General features: G+C 40.8%; 2 protein-coding genes across 5 annotated transcripts in view; both read left to right on the top strand.

The window, feature by feature from the left end:
• The window catches only part of LOC127370916 (A-kinase anchor protein 2), an 80,756-nt gene extending 76,806 nt beyond the window's left edge, over positions 1-3,950 (top strand). For 3 of the 4 annotated variants that reach the window (XM_051413410.1, XM_051413409.1, XM_051413411.1), the window contains one exon: positions 432-3,950. In XM_051413410.1, the coding sequence (XP_051269370.1) occupies positions 432-560 (129 nt within the window). In that variant the 3' untranslated portion in view covers positions 561-3,950. The remainder of the gene's footprint in view (positions 1-431) is intronic. The other variant, XR_007886308.1, reaches the window with a different exon arrangement.
• Positions 3,951-4,927: 977 nt separating this feature from the next.
• LOC127370917 (thymic stromal cotransporter homolog) lies at positions 4,928-14,860 on the top strand. Its single transcript, XM_051413412.1, has 7 exons — positions 4,928-5,556; positions 6,228-6,398; positions 6,981-7,196; positions 7,325-7,496; positions 10,694-10,777; positions 12,749-12,905; positions 13,544-14,860. The coding sequence occupies exons 1-7, from the start codon at positions 5,077-5,079 to the stop codon at positions 13,599-13,601; spliced, it is 1,338 nt and encodes a 445-aa protein (XP_051269372.1). The 5' UTR covers positions 4,928-5,076; the 3' UTR covers positions 13,602-14,860.
• Positions 14,861-14,902: the final 42 nt, after the last annotated feature.

Below are 14,902 nucleotides of genomic sequence, written 5' to 3'. Positions count from 1 at the left end.
CTCACTGAAACATATGTCGTGTGTGTGTGTGTGTGTGTGTGTGTGTGTGTGTGTGTGTGTGTGTGTGAGGAACGAGTATAACATAAAATGTGGAACAAAACCAGTGTTGTAGCATGAAACTTCCCCTGAAATGGAGTAAAATGACTTTAGTTTTTTATTGTCAAGTACTGCAGGTGCGCTTCATTTGGTTTGGGTCATTAGTTGTGAACCTTTACTGCAGGATGGTTTAACCAAGCGCTCCCTCAGTTTTTGACATACACTGCATGTCAAGTTAAAGCCACTGTGGTGTGTTTTCTTTTTGTGATGTTGTTGCCATTGTATCCCTTGAGCCGGGGAAAAGCATGTATTATATCAGTAAATAGCTGTGTCATGCTAACTCATACAGTGCTATGACTGTGTGTGCGTCTGATGGGCTGTTTTGTAACTGACAGGTTCTGGAGGCCACTCGTGTCACCAGGAGGAAAAGCGACATGGCGCGGAAGTGGGAAGCCGGTATCTACGCCAACGAGGAAGGAGAGGAAGAGGAAGAGGAGGAGGAAGAAGAGGAGGAGGAGGAGTAAAAAAAGCTCCTTTCAGAGACAGTTAAGGGACAGAGTGGAAAGAAGGAGGATGAAGAGACTGAAGGAAAAATGCAAACAAGAGGAGGAGCAGGATGAAGTGAAGGATAAAGGAGAGGGAAAGGAAACAGTATTTATTTTACTAATAGTATTCTGATGATCACATGACCCACTGGCTTGACCAATAGGGCTCATGAAAGAGATGCATCAAGTTGAGGGTTGAAGGGGCAACAGTATGTAGAGTGACTGAGTATGTGAGAGACATCTGAAGTGTTGAGGTGAGTTTGGAGAGGAAAAGGTCAGTGATGCAAGAGACACTTTGAGAGGGTTTATGGTGGTTTAAGAGCACTGTTCAGAAGTGTGTTTGGGATAAAAGGTTTTTACTACTTGGTAGACGCTGAATGATTTTAAATATTCATAGGGTTTTTTTTCATTTACCTGTAATTTTTTTTTTATTGAAATATGGTCTGAGATCTAAAGATTTTATTTTGACAGGTTGCCTGATAATAGTGTTGGCAATGGGTGCTTGATAATAACCCCAATCATCTTGAAAATGTGTGGAAGGAATTTTCATTACAGGAAAAAAAAAAAGATGACAAGCAGGTGTGTGCAGAGTGACTATCAGGAAGCTTCTGACTGAAAGCTGTTCAAGAAAGAAGAAAAAGCCTAATCACACACTCAGACATTTCTGTAATGGCATAATTATTTTTACCTGGATGAGATGATGCTGCAGGAAGGATGCGATGTTTGAAACAAATGGGACCCAAAGCATCACTCTCAGAACCTGTTATAATTTCACCCTCTGCATCCTGCAGTGCCACAGTGCAGATACAACACACACATGTTGGTGAGAGCTTTTCGCAATCCTTTCAAGCATCTGTATTAAAGGTCCAGTGTGTAACATTTAGGAATATCTGTTGGCAGAAGTGAAATGTAATATTCATAGATTCCATGTTGAACTGTTTCTACAATAGCCCAGAATGGCTTCTTTTTTCTTTTTTTGCGATTTCCGCAATCATTGTAGTTTCTTCTACCTGCTTAGAAGGCTGAGCTGTATTCAAATGGTTGCAATCTGCAACTGCGCCGCTCCACGCCACTAAATCCTACGCACTGGTCCTTTAAATCTTAAGTGCCGACTCGAGGGTCAGCGTCCTTGAGCTGTTGAATTCTAGCGAGTTGCAAAACTAGCATCAAGGTTCAACTTTGCCTTAGTCCGTCAGTAGTTGTGGGGATGCACGTTATCTATGATGTATTTTATCTTCTCCTATTCTCTATTACTACAGATTCAATAGACCTTAGAGAAAATACGCAACCACATTAGATAGAAAGTCTGTCTATAAAACACTATTCAGTGATCTTGTGTCTATAAAGTGCAGTAAGTCGAAACAGGAGGAGTTTAAACATACGGGGAAGAGGGAAGCTAACTGCGGGTCATGTTTGCATCAGTGTGTGTATTAATTAAAGGGCTGGGTCGGGGGTTTTATATTCTAAAAAAAATCACTTATTTTAACTTTGCTGGCTTACGTCGCTTTGTTGACCTGTGCTTTCTGATGTAAGCAGTCGTTTCATGTATTATACTGAGGTAGGACTGTGTATTTGATATATGAACATGTCTGTTGAGATTCCAGTGGGGCAACTGCCGTGTGTCTGCTATACCTTGCTAGCTGAGATCAAGTTTGATGGGAAATATTGAAGAAAGCTTTTTATAAAACGTTGTTATACCAAAAGAGAATGTTGTTATTTAGTCAGCCTTATGCTCTTAAGTCTATTTAAGAAGATTGATTGTGTGCATGACATTACACTCCTAACCTGAAACAAGCACACAACATGCAGGGAAAAGAAGGCAGGTGACTATCAGTAGAGGCCACAATAACCAGGCTGATTCATGGGTTGTCCGTTTTTTTACTAAACATATTGTGAGCTTTCCAGCACAATGTGATTTTTTTGTTTTGTTATATGAACAGAAAATGACCACAAACAGGCCTCTATGAGTGTGGATTGTCCAGGTACAAAACAAGGTTTAGCTTCCAAAATGAAACCAGTTAAACACAATCGGAAAATAATCCCTGGAGCTGTGGAAATTGTATTTTTGAACCACTTTAACTGAAAAGTAGCTGATTGATTCTACTTTTTCAGGCTTTTTGTTATACCTTGTTTATTGAAGTCTTTGAGAGAAAGATTTTCCTGTAAACCACAGGTCCCAGTTTTGATCACCCCATCTGCTAACATGGCCTGTCCAAGTGTCCTTCAGCGAGGCACTGACCTTCCTCAAGGCCATCCTCAGCTAAATGTCTGAAATATAAACATACACTGAGGTAAACGTGCACAAAATATAAAGAATTGACACATACTAACCCTTAACATTAATGATTATTATATTTATTGGGACGGTCCCACCCTGAGTGCAGGACAAGCTTCTCTTGGCAAATGATCCCACTCTCTTTAATTATCTCTTGCAGTATGCTCTCGGAGGAAACACAGTGCCACTAACTTCACCAACCAGAAGTGAGAACCAAGGACTCGCGCCTCTGTGATGTGTCTGTTTCCCCCTGAAACAAAAAAAAACCCACATTGGTTTCAGAGAATCATACTTGTGATTCATTTAATACACATGTAATAATATATTAAATGAGTATTTAAAGGACCAGTGTCCCTTTTTACGAGATGTTTTGTGGTGCAGAAGAAATGGTGTCACTGGCAGGAGATGCATTTTGCCACACAAGTTAAGGGACGAACGAGAGAAAGCCAGTCGGTTCTTACAGTTGCAGAAAGACATCAGGAACATGATCTGAGCTGTCTGACAGTATTAAACACGCTTTACGGATATGTTGATTCCATGTGAGAGATATTAGATGTTAGAGGAAACGTAAGCTCAAACAGAAATTTTTTTCCAGAAGAATAACGGTTACAGAGCCCTTGCAATGGATGCCAGCATCATGAGCAACAAAAGCAAATGGCTACCACCCTCCTTTACTGTAGCTGCAGCAGCACATTGTAAAACTGCACCGCGTTCTGAGTTCTCATTAAACACACGCTTTTGAAATGGTAACAGACATCCTGCACACGCAGAGGAGATATAATTGTGTGATTTATTATTATTATAATGCTTTTGTTGTTTTGAATTCATGGTGCAGAGATGATTTATTTATCATTTTTAAATGCTGGTAGCTTGTTTTTTGCCTGCAGAAGCGCCCGAGCTTCAGTGTGGGACTCACACTGTCTGTGTGTGATAAAGCAATCTTATTATACAGTATACACTATAACCTCTGTTCCTATGTTAACCACTTGTAATGCTCATACTCTGCTTTGTTATTTTATAGCACATGTAAGGCTCACAGTTATACACCTACTATATATATTATGATTATTTTCTCATTAAAAACAAAACCTGTACATGTGGGATTTCTGAGTGGTTCATTTCTGTTTGTTTTAACTAATAAGACAGACTTTTAGTTTATATCATTCAGCTTTACACATCATGTGAGAAAGCAGTTGTGAGCGACAACTTTTACGAAAGTGCCTTGTGGTCAGTGCAGTGAAGTGTGTGTGTGCTTTTGAATGCATCCTTCTGCAGCAGCCGACTCTCCGGTTCGTCCACACAGACCGACGGAGGTGGACTACGTGTCTGACAGGGGTTCCAAGTTCCTTACGGTCTGTTTTCAATGTGTTCAAACTGTAGTTTATGTTTATGTTAATGTTCTAACATGAACTGAAACCAGTGGCTGCCACGACTACAAAAGTGTTTGTGAATAGAGCTTATATCGCCCCCCCCAAAAAAAAATAAAAAATTCAAGCTTGACCCAACCTGAGCCTGAAAGAAATTCTGTGCGAGCCCAAACCATGGAAGCAATCCGGGACCAGAGCCTGACCCGAAATTCTGCTTTTAAAAAATGTATAAATAATGTAAATAACTAATATTATTAATAAGTGCATATAATTATCAAAACTTAATAAAATATTACATATATTAAAACATTAATCTAATTCTGTCTGAGCCCGACCTATGGCAGCAGCTTTGGGCCCGAACCCGGCGGGTCGGGTCGGGTCCAACTTTGTTTGGGGAGACAATCAAAGCTCTGATTCTGAATACCACAGATGCCAGAGTCTGATACAGTCAGATATTTGACCTTCCATTTTGAATTATTTTTCTGTTCAGCTCAGTTTCTTCTTGTCCTGTTTTCAGTTTCTTTGGTATAAAGAAATGAGTCTATTGGGATGTTATATTGATATTGAGGAGAGGGTGGTTTCCCAAACCTCTCTCTCTCTCTCTCTCTCTCTCTCTCTCTCTCTCTCTAACACACACACACACGCACAAGACACACACGCACACCTCTCATCGTGTTCACGCCTATCTTATAAAGCAGCTGAGCACGTGAGGGGGAGGAAGTGGGTGTGAGAACTTATTTTCTCCCTCGCTGCGTTGTTTGCAGACGCACACAGACTGAGGCAGAGGAGTCCAACGCGTCCCATCCAAACAGAACAACTCAAACTGAAACTGACCTGTCTGACCAGTCCAACCATGGCGCTGCCGGTCCGGGCTCAAGCAGCCTTCGCGGTGCTCCGGCAGATTGAGCCGATCCTCGTGCTGGAGCAGCTGGGTAGCACCCTCTTCGACACCGCCCTGCAGATGGTGGTCAGGGACCGGTGTGCCAACGCCACCTACCCCGACACCCACAGCTCCAGAGGGGACAGCGAGCAGAAAGCCATGTCGGACTTCTACATGGTCTACAACCTCATCATCCAGCTCACTCCCATCCTTCCCGCGGTACTGCTGGCCAAGGTCGGCGACCGCGGCTGGAGGAGAGCCCCCATCGTGGTGCCCCTGAGCGGGTACCTGCTGTCCAGGCTCGCCCTGCTCCTGGTGCTCGTCTTCCGGCTCCCGCTGCAGGTGATGTTCGGCGCGGCGGTTCTCTTCGGGCTGTCCGGCGGCTTCTGCGCGTACTGGCCCGGCGTCATGACGCTGGCGTCGCTCCGCTCCACGGCGACTGAGCGGTCCGAGGTCGGTGTGTTCGGATGGAGTTGCATTAAGTGCTGGTAGAAGGCTATAGAAGTGTCATTTTGTTTTGTTTTCAATATCATTAATTAACTAAATTGTAGCCTATACTTTGTTCATTGTAAGGATACATTTGATAATATAAGGTACCGACTTTATTGGCTGGAAAAATAACTTATCTTATGTCATCAATACAATGAGCTGCTAAATCAGAAGCATTGTCTAACTCTATGAACAATGTAATGTATAAATATATAATGCTTGTTCAGTAAGTTGGTTCTCTAAGCAGGTTATGTTGTCAACCACCATCCACAACAAATCCAACTCTACAATGAGCACAGTGGATTATTATATTACATCTGGATGACTACACAGACTGTGATTTAATTGGAGCACATATTAGAGCACATACTGTATAAACATTCACTAAGTTTGCATATGTTTTGTGGAGAGACAGTATGATCTGCATATCCTTCAGGATTTTAAATGTAGGACTTAATGGAGTGGTTTTGTCCATGAGTATTTTTCTTAGGTAAAGAATCTGGAGATTTCTTCCCTTATTTACCCTCTGTTATGTCAAATACCTTCCAAAACTATATAACACCTAAAACCTAATACACCTAACACCTTATTAAATGTCAAAATAGATTTGTTGTAACGACATGCTGTCCTTGCAGGTGATGATGAGAGTGGAGTTGCTGTATGGGATAACAGGTCTGGTGGGCAGCCTGGTGTCGGGTCACCTGTTCCTGCTGTACAACTCCAATTTGGAACATGGGACCATCCTGCTCATTGTGAGCACGCTGCTGCACCTGCTCAGCCTCTTACACTCCATATTCGTGCTGCAGGTCAGTGTGTGTGTGTGTCTGTGTGCGTGTGTGTATAAGCTAAATATACATAGGCCTACATAAAGATTAATACAGTTTTTTTTTCATGGAAAAGATAAAGCAAATTAAAACTAACTGCACATTCCTAAAAAGTTGTGTGATCATTTGAAAGAGCAGATTAATGGACAAATTGACCAATAAGAAAGTTATTAAGCATTGGTAAAACTAACTGGCAGCAGTAATGCTAATCATAGTGACAATTTAGGATGACAAGGCTGAAATAACACAACAATAACACACATCCCAGAAGGAAATTCCATATTTAAAGTTTATTTTGGCAGCCAGAGTCTGAGAATTGCTTCACTGTTGTCACTCAACCCTGCCCCACCCCTGAAAATATTTTTGGACTGATGAGAAATCACCTGAACGATTTCCTTGTTTGTTATCAGAGAGATAACACGAGCCAAGTTGTATGTAATGGATGACACAGGGGCGGTTTGCCACTGTGGATCTGACTAAACTCTACCTCTAATTTCAAAAACTTAACCTTAAGTGTGACATGAACAGGAAACAATTATTTATGTGTCTCCATCTTAATTCAAGGTGAAACAAGTAGCCAACCAAGAGCCAGATGAGGACTGCCACATCCTTTCTAACGCCTCTGGTAATGCTCCTGTGGAGGCTCCTGCTGGGATAAACATGGTGAACGTGACCCTGCTGTTTGCTGCTGCCATCCTGTATGGCTCTGCGGTGGGCGGAGCCATGGAAATACTGGGCCTGTTTGTGTTGAAAGAGCCACTCAGCTGGACTGCCACTCAGGTATTGTAATGTATGGAGCTGGCTTACTGTAGATTCATATATGTATCGTGTGTTATTATGTACAGTATAGTGTGTATTCATTTTGTCACACTTTCTCCCTCTTCCTCTCTTTCTCTCTCTTTCTCCAGGTGGGTTATGGGAACGCAGCAGGATGCATGATTTTCCTCACCAGCTTCCTCGGTGTCATTGTATTTCGCCGCTGCGTCAGCGACGTGGTGCTCATCCTGATCGGCATGCTGTCGTTTGCCTCAGGAATTTACGTCATGTCCTTCGTCACGGCCACCTACATGTACTACCTCGGTAAGACTGAGGAGCAGTTTTTGCAATTTTAATCACCCCCCCCAAAAAAAATCCTTGCAAGTCACACATAGCCACCTTTTTTCACTTAAAGTACGACACAAGCATACTCTATCGTATCTTCCTTAACATTTGTCCCATTATATTCTATCACAAGACTAAATACTGGAATAATAATCCCACTTATTTTTTAAAAACATTAGAATTATATAGAAATTAGGTTTTGATTAATTGTTTAGCCTATAAGTTATCAGAAAATCCCGCCACACTTTCTTAGAGCTCGAGTTGATGTCTTCAAAGTAGTTGTTTCGTTTGACTAAAGGTCCAAAACCTAAAGATAATACATTAACAATGATATGAAACAGAGAAAAGAACACCAATAACAAATACCCCCAAAATTGGAGAAGTTGGAACCAGTATATTTGCTGGATAAATGACTTTTAACAAGCAATTGATAACCAAATTGGTTGGCAATTCATTTTCTGTTCAATCAATCAATCATCCTGCACCAGTGAGACGCTTAGATGTGTGGATCAAAATACAACATAGCCTCTTTTGTAGTTTAGTTGTTGGTAGTAGACGGTGCCATCCCGCAGAATCAAAAAGTCCCTTGCTGTCTATCACATGGGACCTGGTGGTTCACCGCCGGGCTCACAGAAGAGCAGCCAGGAACCAGCTTTTCTTTTCATTTTCATTTTCATCATTTCAAGTGGCTAGCACAGCAAACATAAAAAAAAATTAAAGCTGCAAGCAGCGTTGAGCGGGACCTCGCACTCCACCCAACTCGGGCGTGCTGCGGCCGCGTCGCGTGCCGTCGTAACGCGTGGGGACCACAACATGAAAATGTCACGTACATCAACTCAAAATCGCCACGCAGCGCTTACCTCCTGTTGCCAGAAGGTGGCGCTATAACTATGTCTGAATGTTGTCATGTAGACATGTTCAAGGCGAGAGTGTTATCAAACACGTGAAGTTTCATTGAGATTGGACCACGTACGCTGAAGTTATGAGGACGTGTTCAGGGCAAAACTGTTTCAGAATATATTAAGTTTATCGGAGATTGAACATTGCACACTGAAGTTATGAGTGGCATTTCATGGCGAATCCGCTGAATTGGACAAGTCGTCACTGGCACGCGGTTTAATGTACAGTCCCAGCTGAACTTTTCTATCAGTTTGTATGACGAAAGAATTCAAAGTGACCAACTTTGACCTCATGCCACAGACACACCGTTCAACGTACATGCACAAATAGCACAACTTTTAATCAGGACCATTTTTTGAGTGTACTCACAAATTTTGAAGCATATCAGATAAATTCCCTAGGAGGAGTTCGTTCAAATACAACGCGAAAAGTTCGCCGAAATCGAAACTTTAAATCAAAATGGCCGACTTCCTGTGGGGTTTCGGGTATGGGTCCAAGAGGCTTTTTTGTACGTCCCGGCATTCTAAACAGGCCTACCGAGTTTCGTACATATCGGTGAAACGTGGCGCCGGGGCTGCTGTTTTTTTATCCTGTAGGGGGCGCTGCACACACGACAAACACGATTTTTGGTATGTGAGCTTCAGGCACTACTCTACACGTGCCCTGTGAATTTCATATTCATAACTATTACGGTGTCCGTACAGTGATTTTTCATGCCAAAAAGCGCCACCTAGTGGCGTATTTTTTTGTCCTTTTTAAGGGAGCCTCGGGGAGCCATGGGGAAGCATCGTACCAAGTTTCATCTTAATCACACATACCGTTGTAGAGATATAAACGTCTTCATTTTAAAGAGCGCCACCTAGTGCTGATGGCCTGAAATTGTGCACGATGCTTAAGGAAGACACCTGGAACTATGCACCCAAGTTTGGTGTCAATCGGACATACCAATGTGGAGAAATGGTCCACTTCCTTTTTTGATGAAAATTCCACAGGAAGTGCTAATTTTATAGCGTGCTTATTGTTTGAAATTTCGAAAATGTTCAAATTGCTTTTTTTGCCAGGGCGGTCCCCAGGTGCTAGGTGAAAAATTTCGTGGGAATCGGACAAAGCGTGTAGGAGAAACACGAAAAAGTAGTTTAACGACATTTCGCACTGTAACGAAAAAAAAATTATAGGCGGAAGTGGGCGGGGCCTATATGGAGAGATTCAGCTCCATTCACCGAACGCGTGGATATAAGTTTTTGAATGTGCGAGCAAATATGCAAAAGTTATTAAGTAACAAAAAAGTGAATATTCGTTTCTCAATAGTAGCGCCACCTAGTGGCAGACCCAAAAGTGACACATGTAAACTCCGCATTTTCACCAGGCCTGACAACTTTGCCAAATAAAATTGACTTTTCGTATATGTTCAGGGGGTAAAAATGCAGTCAAAGGGTCCTAAAAATAATAATAATAATAATAATAATAATAATAATAAGAAACGAACCAAAAACAATAGGGACCTCCAGCGGTCTGCGAGGTCCCTAAAAATAGGGGTTTGTTTGTCTAGGTTTGGCTCAGCAAAAGTAAGAATGAGGAACTGAATTTGTGTTATCTGTGTTAAAGGTCATGCTGTCCAGGTTTTTACTTCTTCCCAGGAGCCTAGTCGTAATGACAGATCTCGGTTATCAGTCAGTCAGTCAGTATCAGTCTGTATGCCAAGTATGAAGCTACCAGTTGCCAAGCAACTAGTGAAGACGTCAACAACTCACTGGTACCGGCCAAGAAATAGTTTTAGTTTAGTCTTTAACCTTTTTTTTTGTACCAATTAAACAAACATACAACATGTTAATAGTGACGGAGCCGAGCTAGCCGTTTCCCCTTTTCCAGTCTTTTTGCTAGCTGGCTGCTAGCACTAGCTTCATACTTAGCGTACAGACATGCTACCTTCATATTAACCATAGTTGTGAGTGGTATCACATTTTCTCATAAACGTTCTTTGCTTAAGTAAAGAGCTGGCAGACTCAGGCCGTACACAACAGGAAATGGAAAAGCCTTCCTAGAACTGGTATAATGTTGTCCTGTTTGAAAGCAGTAGAGTGGTAGACGGAAACTAAATGGACTTGAACATTTTGTAGTATCACAGGTTACAGTTTTACTGAACTCAAAAGACTGATTGTTTTTGATGACGTGGGTGTGATAATGCAAAACTAGCTCCATTAGAGACCTGACACACATGCTGAGAGAAAATAACATGTGGAGGGAGAGGAAATAAATGAAGGTTCATTTCTCCGCAGCTCGCTCACTCAACCTGTTTGCACTCATCCCGATGCCCACCATCAGATCTCTGCTCTCACAGCAGGTTCCAGCAGCCTCATGTGGTGAGTATATAACTGTGTGTGTGTGTGTGTGTGTGTGTGTGTGTGTGTGTGTGATGAGTAATAATAACATTAGAAATAATAGAGCTGTGAAAACAATTAAAAACATTGGAGTATTATGCAGACACATGCTACTAATGGTTCACCTCCATTGTATTGAGGTAGAGAATAAGACGTATATCTCAAAACCAAAATAAAACCAAAATGATCTGCTAGATACTTCCAGATGTAACTGAGGAAATACAGCTTTTATAATTTGGGTGAACTCCTCTTTTTAGGTAAATAAAATTAGCGCTGTATGCAAAAATAAAGTATGTCAGAATGACAGCAAGTAAAAACATTTGTTTCATTCAACCTTTTCCTTCACAATGGAAATCAAAACCCTGACAGATCTGTGACACCTGACTTCATTATTTCATTCTAAAAGTGTTGCATTGTTGATATTGAAGCTGGCATTTACATACTGTAGTATCATGATATGGATCTGTTAAATGTCAGAGAGAAGGGCAGGCACACATCAGAGTGAGCACAGGAGGAAGTTGCGAAAAAGGGATGACAACATGATAAGTTGAGGTTTCAGTCCGAAGGTCATGGACCGGTCAGAAAAATTATTCCCAACTGATCTGATACTGATGGAGTGAAAGTTGTCTTATTATAACCATAATTAGCGAGGAAACATGTAAAACACTGGATGCTTTAGAAATTGTTAATTGAAACATAGATTTTATTTGTAATAATTTGCAACCTTATGCTGCACTATACAGTACAGCAGATATTCAAGCGTAGGGAAACAGTGATTCAACAAGATATCTGTCTGTTCAAAAAGCAGAATTTGTGACATGATTTACTGCTTCTTAAAACTCCAATCCCAGAACAACAGCTTGTGCAACTGCGTGGTGGAGGAAGGAGGTATTTTGGGCTTGGTTGGCTTTTGTCTCCTGAATCAGCAGAAAGCTTCCAGTGCGAGGCTAAGAAACATAAGAAAGGTTAAGCACCTAAGAGATAGTTTATTCATAGATTTTGATCAGGCTACCATCCTTTGTAGTCTTTACTTCTAGTCTTTTGTGTGTGGGCACAGTGCCTCACTACTGTTAGACACGTATGGACCCGTGGGGGAGTGGTGTATACTGGAAACCTGTGGTTAGACTGGTTTATTCCAAAAAAGATGACACATCATAAAGAGCCTGTTCTGCCACTGGTTACTGTCCTGCGCTTGCTCTCTCTCTCTCTCTCTCTCTCTCTCTCTCTCTCTCTCTCTCTCTCTCTCTTACTCACATACACACACACACACACACACACACACACACACACACACACACACACACATACTGCAATTAGAGAAGCAGGGTTATTCATTGTCAGGGTTTTTCCTGTGTGTTTGCTTTGACATGACGTCTGTTTGAGAAGTCAAAAACACACACACACACGAACAACCTCAACCCTTTTCCTGTCAGCACACAAACACACACACACACACACACACACACACACACACACACACACACCCACACACACAAGGAAATTCAAATATATACAGTATATGAATACAGGATGAGAAAACCTTAAAGTAAAAATTCGACTTTTTGACAACTTCCACAACTTGCCTGGCAACTGGTCCTGAAACGTTAACACAGTCAGGCATATAACCCCACATAAAACGGCCAATTGACTTTTTTTCACTTCTGTATTTGTACGGCTTAAACAAATGAGATTTGACATGTTGACTGAGCTTGGAGGTGCTGGTTGATGGATTTTTGTTACCTTTGGACAGAGCCAGGCTAGTTGCTTCCCCTTGTTCCCATTCTTAATGCTAAGCTAGCAGGCTATTGGTGGTCGCTTCATAGTTATCCTACAGATATGAGATTGTATCAATATTGTTTATGTGCTTATGTTAAAAGAAAATGTATCTATATGTTTCCCCTTTAACCCTCGTTTTCTTCTTTCCTTTCACCTATCTGCCCTCCTTCCCATCAGGCATCACTCTCACCTCCCTGCAGTTGTCTATGAAGTTTGCCGGGCTGGCGTACTTCCCTGCCTTCACTAAGATCTATCAGAGAACCCTAGACTGGTTCCCAGGCTTCGTCTTCACACTCTCCAGCATCTTGACAGTACTGGGAATGATACCCATCAGGTAGGGTGGGCAGTATAACCTGGCTGGCACTGATAACTGTTGATCTATTGCTCTGGCTCAATATTTGTTAAAGGCTGGTGTTTATTTTTCAACCACAATAAAAAATGTATCTGAGTATTTCTGAATAATTTTGAAATATATGAAAATCATATTAAAAAGCGATTCAGGGGGGAAAGAAGAACTCAATTTACAATGTAAACACTTTCACCATTTCTTTTTTCTTTAACTTAATTTTTAATTAGTACTGGAAAAACACATACTCGCTCTTTCCTGCCAATATTTATATAATAAGGTTAATACCACTCTTATATCTGAGTCAATTAGCTTAGCTTAGCTTAGCATATCTTAGGGTAAAGACTGGGAACAGCTCTTTTAAACCTTTTTAACTCATTAAACTTTCTCATACTTTTATTTTAAACTTCGTAGAGAGGGACTCACAGAACAGCTCATAAAATATGCTACTTTTTAAACAATCTAGGTATTAAAAAACAATAAATGTTATCTATACCCTATTAAGATCAAATCATCAAGGGTATGTGACAAAGGTATTGTCTCTAGACCAGTGTTGATATGATGTACAACTTTGAATGAAAAACACACATCTTCTCATCAGAACTTTTCCTCTCTTCCTCCTCCAGTATCATCGGCTGTAGGTCACCTCAGAGACGTCACTACGTGAGGATTCAGGGAGACTGATGGCACAGACATGATCACCGGCAGTGAATTAGTGTTGGTATGACCCAGACAGGAACTGAGACTTGAAATGGGCAAAAGGAGAACAGCGCCTTTAATCTCACTTCCTATAATGTTAAAGCTAGAGATATTTGAGGAGTTCCTGAAGGCTTTGGCTGTTACAGGAGGAACAGACCACAGGCTTTACATTTACATGGGCATTTTATATTACAAATAACATAAATTATCTGATATATTTTAATGAGGCCTAGGCAGATTGTACATGCCAGAGGTAGTTACACAACCGAGTTTGACAAAAACTTTAAAACAGTCAAACTTTTGACATCAGCCAGGGAAACTTGTCTGAACTGCTTCAAAACCATGAAGCAACACACCCAGGGTGATTTTTAACATAAGACATTTGTCACTGAATGTGTCAGACATTAAATGCTAGTGAGCTCCACCAGGAGAGTGAACTAAAAATGACTAACCTCACTTATTTAAACAAATTTCCTGTTGTTAAGTGACTTCAACTGAATCATATTCAGTTTCAGCTATAAATATCAACATTTGATATATCAAGACTACGCTGATACAGAAATATGGAGTTTGACACAAGTCGGAATTTACAGTACATCTGCTTTTGGTTAGATTAGATTACAATGGAAACAGATGCACTTTATGGCTTTTGGAGTGCAACAAATGTTACTTGCTGACTTCTGAACCTGCAGGTCAGGAAAGGCTGACAAAGTAAAGGAACACTTTTTCAAATGTTTTGATTCAAAAATCAAAAATTTTGAAATGTATATTGTTTTTTTAATGTGACACTGTATGTCCTGTCATTCTGCTTTATGGTACTGTTTGTGGATCTGAAGGAAAGAAAATGCAGCCTGCATTATTACTTCAATTTTATTCCATTGTATTAATGTATTATTGCACTTTTATTTGTTGACACTTAAAAAAAGCACGCACTCACACACGCACACGCACGCACACACACACACGCACGCACACGCACACACACACACACACACACACACACACACACACACACTCATTGATAGCAACATCAATGAGTTATTACAGATTATTACACCTAAGGTACACTTTATTTTGGGGTAATGGGTACAACAAACAGTTTAAAAAAGAAAAGTCTAGGTTTTTTTATATATAAACATTTCTGAAGTATGTTTTGAAGTTTTTGATTTCATTTATATGAAAGTAACTGAATGTAATGCATTATAAAATTCACTTTATGTAAATAAAAGATTTTACATTTAAAATGTATTTTGGGACATTATTAGTATCACATTTTAAGTCCACTC

Source organism: Dicentrarchus labrax, unplaced genomic scaffold (genome assembly GCF_905237075.1).
Source record: "Dicentrarchus labrax unplaced genomic scaffold, dlabrax2021, whole genome shotgun sequence".
In the NCBI taxonomy this organism is placed as follows: domain Eukaryota; kingdom Metazoa; phylum Chordata; class Actinopteri; family Moronidae; genus Dicentrarchus; species Dicentrarchus labrax.
The sequence above is the reverse complement of the archived record's forward strand: the minus strand, read 5'-3'. Positions and strand labels throughout refer to the sequence as shown.

Bases quoted from the DNA above. Each gene is read 5' to 3' on its own strand.
- LOC127370917 (XM_051413412.1), top strand. From the start codon at position 5,077: ATGGCGCTGCCGGTCCGGGCTCAAGCAGCCTTCGCGGTGCTCCGGCAG. The intron at 10,778-12,748 runs GTGAGTATATAA...CCTTCCCATCAG, and splicing joins GGTTCCAGCAGCCTCATGTG to GCATCACTCTCACCTCCCTG. The intron at 12,906-13,543 runs GTAGGGTGGGCA...TTCCTCCTCCAG, and splicing joins CTGGGAATGATACCCATCAG to TATCATCGGCTGTAGGTCAC.